At 24.6% G+C, this 10,292-nt stretch overlaps 1 protein-coding gene across 2 annotated transcripts in view; it reads right to left on the bottom strand.

Annotated features, from left to right (window-relative positions):
• Positions 1-889: 889 nt before the first annotated feature.
• The window catches only part of LOC107436299 (AP-5 complex subunit zeta-1), a 26,341-nt gene continuing 16,938 nt past the window's right edge, over positions 890-10,292 (bottom strand). For both annotated transcript variants that reach the window (XM_043038995.3, XM_043038996.3), the window contains 7 exons: positions 10,118-10,204; positions 9,917-10,036; positions 7,507-7,639; positions 6,275-6,454; positions 4,918-5,072; positions 4,685-4,732; positions 890-1,100 (listed from right to left, as the gene is read on the bottom strand). In XM_043038995.3, the coding sequence (XP_042894929.2) occupies positions 1,025-1,100; positions 4,685-4,732; positions 4,918-5,072; positions 6,275-6,454; positions 7,507-7,639; positions 9,917-10,036; positions 10,118-10,204 (799 nt within the window). In that variant the 3' untranslated portion in view covers positions 890-1,024. The remainder of the gene's footprint in view (positions 1,101-4,684; positions 4,733-4,917; positions 5,073-6,274; positions 6,455-7,506; positions 7,640-9,916; positions 10,037-10,117; positions 10,205-10,292) is intronic.

Here is a 10,292-nt window from a genome sequence, read left to right as displayed (position 1 = left end):
AATAAGAAATAGAATGTCAAGAAAAATTATTTTTTTATAACAAATTTATTATTATTCAATATACTTAAATTCTGAGTCATTATTTAATTTTCTTTATAGGGGAGAGTGGGTTATGGGGTGAGACTTGGTACCTCAATTGTGTTAAAATTAGTTTTGTTTCTAAGCAGACACACTCTGAATTACACTTTACTAGTAATTAACATAACGATCTTTTGAAACTTTCATACGAAATATAAATGTATTAAGCCATTTCTAAATTAATTAAGGTCAAAAATAAATAATATTTATAATAATACAAATTGTTTTTATACTCTATTACAACTGAAAATTTTAATACCAAATTAATATTAAAATAAATTGTAACAAAATAAGACTGAAGACCTCTTCAATAATATTTCATAAAAATGTTAATACTTTTAAAAAATTCATTAATTCTATAATAAACCTCAACTGGAATTTTTTAATGTGTTTTAATAAATTCATTTGTTAATTGTTCCAGCAATTAACATAATGATCTTTTGAAGCTTTCAGTCACAATATAAATGTATTAAGTGATTTCTAAATTAATTAACGTTAAAAACAAATAATATTTTTTATAACATAAATTGTTTTGATACTCTATAACAACTAAAAATTTCAATACCAAATTAATATTAAAATAAATTTTAACAAAATATAACTGAAAACCTCTTTAATAATATTTCATAAAAATGTTAATACTTTTGAAAAATTCATTAATTCTATAACAAACAACTGGAATTTTTTAATGTCTTTTAAGAAATTCATTTGACTTCTTTCGTGATAAGATATAGGAGAAAGGAAAACTATATTTTACTAATATATTTATGTCTAAATTATTAAAAACCAAAACACAAATAACAGAAAAAAATGCAAAATAAATAAATTTATTGTCTTTACAAGTATGAATAAAAAAAAATTAAACATTAGTTACATAAAATCTATATCCATAATTAACAAATATAGCACAAATGGATGGCAGTCTGTTTATAACGATGGCTATATATCATGAACTATCTTTAGATACAATTGATGTAACAGTTCTAAGTACATAAGGTAATGATGTGGGATCTCGGTGTAATCTAAACAAAATAGTTAAACAATATTAACGAAATTGATCAATAATGAGGATACATTTAACTTTTCACATATTCATTAATTGAAATATGTAGATTGCAAGTTTAAATTGTATGCATGTAACCTTCATTCAAGGTCACTCACTCAAGAAGTTAAATAAAAAATTTAAATACAAATGTTTAATTAAGTAATGAATTAATTTTGTTGTAATTTTCATACTAAATGTAATATGAAAACCTTATAATATATCATTTATTTTATTTAAAAAAAAACATCAATTATAGCAAAAAAAATTAAATTATGTTTTAGTGAAATAGTTCATTCCCTTGTATTATTTATATTATTACATTATTTATATTATCTTAGTATATTTTTACTGTCAGGAAAATCACATAATAGAATCCAGTTTCCCACATCAATTTCCATATTTTTTTTTAAATGTAATAGGAAAATTTTATAATGTAGCATTTTTTTATTTAAAAAAAAACATAAATTATATTTCTATGTGAAAAAAACTTACGGTTTAGTAAAAAAAATTAAATTATGTTTTATTGAAATAGTTCATTCCCTTATATTATTTATATTTATATTATTACATTAATTATATTATTACATTATTTATATTATCTTAATATATTTTTATTGTCTGCAAAATCACATGATAGAATCCTGTTTCCCACATCAATATCCATATTTTTTTTTGGTTGCAATCAGTATAAATCTAATAAAACTCTTAAAAGGTATTGTTTTCCTGTAAATATTTTTTTTATCAAATTATCCCAAGTGTAAAGGTATTTACCTGAAATTTTTATTTTTCTTATTTTACTCTATTATTACACTTTCCATTTTGATTGTTTTCTAAATTAAGAGTTTGAAACCAAATGAGTTGCTGGTTTATTTTATAGTAATTCTAAGACATTTCCTTGGTACGCTACATTTTAAGATAAACTTATTTGAATTGGTGTCAAAACTAATTAACCATTTTATAATTATTATTTTTTGGAATAAATTACATTAATCTGCTATTATAGACTACAGTTAAAGAGATTCGTTAAATGATTTAGAACTTATCAATTGGCTTCATGCATAATGTGAAGCTTGCACAAATTGTATATAATATAACAACCTGCTTAAGAAGTGAAAATATTAAATTACGGTTGTGAACTCAAAAATTTTTTTATAACAATATGCCTTTAATTTTCAATCTTGTTTTAAAAAATTATTATTAAGCAAAATTATTTATGTTTACTAAAATATTTTAATAGAATCATAAAGGAAATCGAATTCCTCAAAATCTTTCATTATATTTACTAAACAAATTTGATTCAAAATAAACATTTAATTAAAAAAAAAATTATAACAGATATATTTCAAGTAAAAATTTTCAACTTTAGAAGAAAAGACTGTTTTACGCTTAGAAACAATAATTATTGCAAAGTGTTCATAGGGAATGGTGAGTGGTGGTGAATGGGGGGCTCAGTCCCCTAGTAAATATATGTTTTATTAATATCTGAGCAGAGAGTGATATTAATTAAATTTTATTTTAACTAAATCTAAACTCTTAGAAATTAAATAGCATTCTGTTTTTGAAAAATCTACATAATATGAATATTAAAATTAGAAGCAATATAATTCAACTCTCACTTCTTAATTATAGTATCAGGGAAGGTTTTGTACAATATATAAAAATTAGGCAAGAGTTCAAAAACATTCTGTATCTCAAAATAAATAGGTAAAAATAATAACTGCTTTAATTATTCATAAAATTATCTATGTCACATTATTATGATAAATTTGTTCTCGTAAGTGATTTTAATTTATATACTATATATATAGATGAATATATGCTAAAAATAACCTAACTTTTCGTTCTCTTGGAGAGAATTTTATATCTAAAATAAAAACAGAATTAGATTTTTTTTCAAAATTTTCCACAACAATTTTAAAGAATATTTGTTAACCTGTGATGTCATTTGAGGAAGAATTTTATTTTAAATTTTCAATATAAGAATTCTACATAAATGTATCTTAAAGAAATTGGTAATTAATAGCATTTAGAAAATACTTTCACATAGTAAATATTTAGTATACCATACATATGAAAATTGTTGATGAACATAATGTAATCCTCATTTGTAATGATATAAGGGAATAAAAGGTAAAGTTGTCTCCTTTGTGCACTAATATTTCCATATAGCGTTGAAACGGAACAAAATATCCAATCGGGATTTGTCTGTCCCAGTTAATATAACTTTCTAATTATTATTACCAATTAGCATAACATGATTAATTAAAGTTAAACGTCGACTATGAAGCTATTGATATTTTGTTCATTGATATTTTGTTCAAAGATATCATTTTATGACCACTCTTTGTTCTTTGATTCTCAGCTTTCTAACACAATAAATTTAATAAGTACATTTTTTCATATTTGTTCTTTGATTCTCAGCTTTCTAACTCAATAAATTTTGCAAGTACAATTTTTCACATTTGTTTTATGATTCTTAGCTTTCTATCTCAATAAATTTTACAACTACAATTTTTCATATTTGTTTTATGATTCTCAGCTTTCTATCTCAATAAATTTTGCAAGTACATTTTTTTCTTATTTGTTCTTTGATTTATTAAAATCTCTTAACTACTTGTAAAACAAAGTACTAAATGCAAAACTTTAATTAATATTTTATAAAATGTTGATATTTTTTCAAGATGTTAAAGTTCTGACAGGTTCTATATTCATATAATCAATATTTTATAAATTGTATTGAAAATAATATTAACTTATTTTATGTGGTTTAGTAGTTTTTTATTTTATTTTTTTATTATATTATTTTATTTTTATTATGTTATTTTACTTTTTTTATAGATATATATAAGAGATGAGGCCTTAACAATTGTGAAATTAAAATCGTGTGGGATGAAATTTCATGCATCAGATGCTGACACATCTAAATACAAAATACACAATTGTAAATACAAAAATATTGGATTGTGAATAATAATCAAAAATTTTAATTAATTTCATTATAAATGTGGTTTACACTTCAATATTTATAATTGAAATTTAGAAATGAAAAATATATGTGAAAATATTTTATTACTCTTTATGTTTTTGTAGTACAATTTCTGCTCTAAAAGTATTATCAGTATATTTACCAAATACTGATGGGAGTTTAAAGTCCCAAGTAAAACAATTTATAAAAAAACTAGAAAACGATATTGAATATTTAAAAATACATATGTCAAAGTATAAGATAGCCATGACTTAATAGAACAAAATTTTTTTAATCATTTTTAATGTTTTTTTTAATAATTCGGTGGATAAAGGGTTAAGTGTAGAGTCCTTTTTGAGTCATGTATACAAACGTTAAATACTATTATAGAAGCGATAGTTTTTTATATGGTATACAATATAAGAATAAATATAACATAAGTACATGAAAATAACAACCAAAAAAAATATTATGAACAGAAGACGATGACAAAAAAAATTATTACACAAAATATTATAGACAAAACTATGTGGTAATTAAATAAAACATTAATAAAAAAAACTTAATGCCAATATTTAAAAATGAATAATACATACTTTCCGCTCTCTAAAGTTCTGGAAGGACTTAGCACTATTGAGGCAACACTAAAAGAAAATTTATTCAAATTTTGATACTTGATGCATACAATCATAATTATTACTATTAAATCAAAATATTAGAAAAATTAATAAATTGAAATTAATGTATAATAATTAACACTCTGTTTTTTAAGCACATGCATTTCAGACATTGCAATTAAATTATTTATTAGTATGCAACTGTTACAAACCTAGGAGAATTTAATATTGATAGTAACTCTGATAAACGTTCCGTTACTATCTTCCATGGCTCTTTATAATCATTTCCAAAACTCAATACTTGCTGCTGAGCTTTGCTTAAGCATAATACAGCTCTAGGAACTTGATCTTGATTTCTTGCAGCAAGCTGAAATAATGTACATTAATTAATTTATATGATATTGTCCATTTATTTGAAATTTAATTCAATTATCTTTTAGAGAATATATTTTGAAATAAGAAAATTTAGCAGCTATGATGTACTTTTTTAAAGCCACTTCTTTTTTCATTGTGTGCTTAATTTATGAATTGGTGAAATTAAAAATTTAATTAGGCCAAATGAGAATTCCCTCCCCACCCTAACCCCTAAAAATATAGTTTGATGGTGCCCCTGGATACTAACCCCATCAACTCTTAATTATAATTATCTATTTATCATTAAAATGAGCTTATTTTTTAAAAAATTATATTATGTATTACATACTATTTCAGAGCAAAATTTTTTAAAAATATACCATTTAAGATTGACAAATGCTTTCCGCTTTTAATTGAAGAATCCGCTTACTTGAATACAATTGGCTGGAATAAATGTCAATCATTGAAGTGGGGCTGACTGTGCATGTCATAAATATATTCATAGTAAAGAACTCAACATGAATAGGATTTTGGAAATTCATAACATTAGTCTTAGAGATAAGAATATAGTAGAACCTCCGATTATCCGACACCTAATCCTTCGCTTATCCAATGCCTGATCTTTCCGATACCTCATTCGATACACGTACCAAGACACTTTTCATCACTATCTAATGAATGCTGCGACTATTCCAAATTGTAACTGCTAGAAAACAGCGATAGAGATATTTAAGCTAGTATCGCTTTAGTTACCTGTCCACTATAAATGTATCAAAGATCTAGATCAATTAGTCATTGGTAGTAACTAATTGTAATAGGTTTAAATTTCATGGGGAAAAAAGTGTAAGCAACTGATTGCCTATAACAACTGCGATATTTCGGCATTTGAGAGATGGATAATAGGCAAGTGATAGAGTTTCGCCTCTGTCTAGGACATCTCAGTTCATTAGAAAGCAAAAAATGATCAACAATTTTTGTTCTTCACGAAATCGATTTAAAAAAAACTCTCCCGATTATCGGACATAGCATAGGCCGCATGGGTGTCTAATAATCTAGGTTCTACTGCAATACAAAATAAAATTGAGTAACAAATTATTGAATGTCATAAAACATTACAGATGTGTCTAGCTAAAACTCTAGATAAACCTTTATGTTTTGCTAATTTTCAATAATAAAACAATCGAATAAGTAAGAGTAAAAAATAATTGCATTTACTTTGGAAAGTGTTGTGAGTGAGACACTTAAAAGTTTCAAAAACTTTTCATCAGAACTCCTTTGCAATGCTGATAAAGCCTCATAAGTAGTACTCTCCAGATTTTCAAAGAACAGAGCTATAACTTCAGGTCGACAGATATCACTATATTCGACAGATACGTATTCTCCAACAGCCCAAATCTAAACAATGGTGAAAATCCAGAAAAGAATAAATAAATAGTATTTATTCTCAGTCAATGTAATTAATTGAGCAATATTAATAATCTCCAATTAATATTATAATTACCAATAAAAATTGGTCATTGTAATAATTTTCAATGCATTTTATTAGAGCTTTCCAATACTAATGCATAATGATGACTTTCCACGCTACACAATGTCAGATAGGCAATTTATTAAATTTGTATTTTTGGAATGATATTAAAATTTATGAACTCAATATTTCAAAAATTATCATTCATCAATAGATATGATAATATAAATATATATACATAAAAATAGTGGTTTAAATCTATTTTTTTTAAATCAAAACATATGTAAAAATTTCTAATTTACATCCTTTATTTCTTAAATTCTACTAGTCTCTGCAATTACAAATTTATTATCACAACACATAAACATATACACATAACAACACATAAACATATTAGTTAGAGTTGAAGATTCTATAAATTATGCAAGTGACCAAACTTTATTAGCAATTATTACAAATAATATGATTAATGTGCCTAATTTATCACATTTACCAAAAAACATGGTTATTATTAATAATCGCAGGTTATTATAAATGATAGCCAGATGTATTACTTTAACAACAACAAAATATATGGTTTCATTTATACCAATTAAAAAATATATTGTTGGCATAATTATTATATATATATATATATATAAATTATATATATTAAAATTATACCAATTAAAAATTGGGTGAAATAATTACAATTTATGAAAAGTCTAGGGAAAAATAAATAATATAAATATAATGGTATAAATACCATTTTTTGAAATAAAAGTGACAATTTAATAACATGTTAAAAAATAATTATTAAAATAAAATTAAAAGACGTTTTTTTAATCATTCAAAATTCTACTTTACTATGTCAATTTAGAATTCATATGGTTAGGAAAATTTTGGTAGCATGAGTAAATAAAACTTTGGAAACTTTTCTCTTGCTTAAAAAATTATAATCTAATAAACTCTAAAAGTCATACAAAATTTTTGTACAAACCACATGAATGAAATTTTGTTCGGCAACATAGTAGTTCTTAAAATGACTGATATAAGACGCTATATTCTTCGTACAGTGAAAAACAACTTCAGGGTGAAGCTCAAAAAACTGTAAAGTGGCATCTGATAAAACACTAAATGTAAAAGAAAAAGACAGGATCAGGATTAAGATAAAGACTTGGGTACATAAAAACTAATTAAAACTTATCCTATAATAAATACATAATTTTATTTGGCAAAATTAAAATTATGAAAGAATAATATTTTCATAAAAAATATTTTCAACATTTCATTTGGTATAATTTTGTAGTACTACATTAACTAAAAAAAAATTGTGATTAGACCTTTATATTTCTAATTGACAAAGTTACTCCATGGGTTTTTATGCATACTGGTAGATATATAAATAAAAGAAGGTAGGTTCATAATTTTTTAGTTTTGTGGTGTGTGATTCTAACACCTCAAAACACAAGTCGAACAAGTTTAAAGAACAGCTATTTATCGAATTTCACGATTTAACGAATTTTATAAAGTTAACGAAGTAGATGTATAGGAAAGAATGAATAGCGACTCTGACACAGAAGTCGATAATAATGAATCTCCAGTAAAAACTGATAATTTGCACAGTTTGGAAACTGTGAAAACTTACCTAATGCAGCAAGATGTAAATGTAGGAACTTTTTAAAGTAAGAAATCAAGGAAATAAGCAAACTTTACTCAAGAAATGCTTTAAAATTTCATATTAATCAGTGCATAATAATTTGCTGTATAAGCTCCTGAATAAAAAGTGTAAGATTTCTATTTATTTTGTGTATTTGCTAATCAGAAATGCTTGGATATTCCAAAAAGATCAGTCATCTTTTTTTAATTTTTAATTTAGAACAGGCAAGTATATTTAATCTTGTAAAATATTTCGCTTCAAACTATCATACTTTCTCCAAAGTTTATCACAGACAAAAATAAAAAATGGTGAGGCAGAGTTTCAGACTTTAATAGGGAGATTAATAAAACATTGGCAAAGATATACATCACAAAAAGACTGAAATCTATGTCATCAGGTGTGTAAACACCTTCGCATGTTTTTGATGCCTTAGGTTTTCCTCTTAAAGAAAAAAATTCTTGAATTTAGGATTGAGGATAGAAAGAAACTGTTCAAGTAACTAAATAAATATCTTTTATGAACACGTAAAATGTTCTGTTATCAGAGCGGGCAGATTTAAAGCTGAAGTTTGTTTCACTTATGTGGACTCAGATGAACAGTTGAGAGTGTTAAACAAGTTTTCTAAATTAGCTCCAGTTTATCACATTTTGTACTGTTTTACTCTTTTTAGTTTCTACATTCTCTTATAGTTTTGGCCACTAAAAAACTCCTTAAACTAGATCTTTTAAAAATTTACGTGAAAATAGGGAAGAGCAAAAATTTTAGTCTAGTCCAGGGGTCTGTACAGACATTTTGTGAAAGGTCCCGTTTTTGCAAAATTTTGAAAAAACTATTGATAATTTGTGAATATAAAAAAGCGCTAAGTCACATTCTTTCAACCAGGGTCCTGCTTTTGTGATTTTGTGCAAATATGGTCTTGTTATTGCAAAAATTGCTAAAAACCTTTTCAAGAAGTTTTTAAATTGCAAATAGATACAAGATTCTGCTCAACAATTGCTGCTACTAAATTAGAGATGCAACATACAAATATTTGGTATTCAGCCTATACTGCTCAACACAGAATATTCATTTCGGACGAATAATGGAAACAAAATCACTCACATTTTTAATAATTTCAATTGACATTTTTTAAATGAAATTTATCATATTTTACTTAAAAAATTGACAGAAATTAATTTTTATTTACATACTATTCCATTAATTAATTTTATGAATAATATAAATTAATCAATTATTTATTTACAAAAAAAAATGATGATTTAATATTAATAAGAATGTGCACACAATGTTTGTAAAAGAAGAAATATTTTCTTAGAATACTAAATTTGGGATTTAAATTTAGGGAAACTTAGTTTGTCTCAAACCATCTCCCCCCCCCCCTGGGGAAGGGCTTATTCGATTTACAAAACAATAATGAAGATAAACAAATTTGTGAAGGGTCCGTTTTTATGAAAAGTTTTGTGAAGGGACCATTAACGGAGTCAAATTCCTTCTAAACAGAGTACCTTTAGAACTGAAGTTTCATGACCTGATATAGAGTGATGGTAAGTTGTGGCAGCTTTACATATTAAAGGAATTAAAATATATATTCTTAATCTTATATATACTCAATAGGTACTTATATTTTGCAAATTTTTATAACAATACTTGAAGTATATGACGTGAAAAATAGTTATTTAAAAAAAGACTATAAATAAATACTTTACATATCAATCAAGTTAAAGAAATTTAAAAATAATCAATTACAAACCAGTGAATTTCATCAGAATAGTTGGCAGGAAATATCAACGGCAGTCGTTCTAAAATAGCTGTTATCAAAAATGAAGCAAGAGAAATATCAGCATATTGTAGTATAACTTCAAAATAGCGTCTGCAAAAAATAAAAGGTTTAATAAAAATACTGTAAAATTCTTGTAAAATAAAAAAAGTCATTATACACTTCACATCTTACTTTAACAGAGGTACTACAACTTCAGCACAGTACAAAACACGACTTTTTGATCCCACAGTAGCCAATACTTGATGTAATATCACAGCACTAAAATGTGATAAGTAACTAAGTAACAGATAATCATTAAATTAAAACAATACAATTAAATTTTTAAACAAATAAATAAAGATAAAAA

This window comes from Parasteatoda tepidariorum, chromosome 2 (genome assembly GCF_982258835.1).
Source record: "Parasteatoda tepidariorum strain Cologne lab strain chromosome 2, Ptep-v5.0, whole genome shotgun sequence".
Taxonomy (NCBI): domain Eukaryota; kingdom Metazoa; phylum Arthropoda; class Arachnida; order Araneae; family Theridiidae; genus Parasteatoda; species Parasteatoda tepidariorum.
The sequence above is the reverse complement of the archived record's forward strand: the minus strand, read 5'-3'. Positions and strand labels throughout refer to the sequence as shown.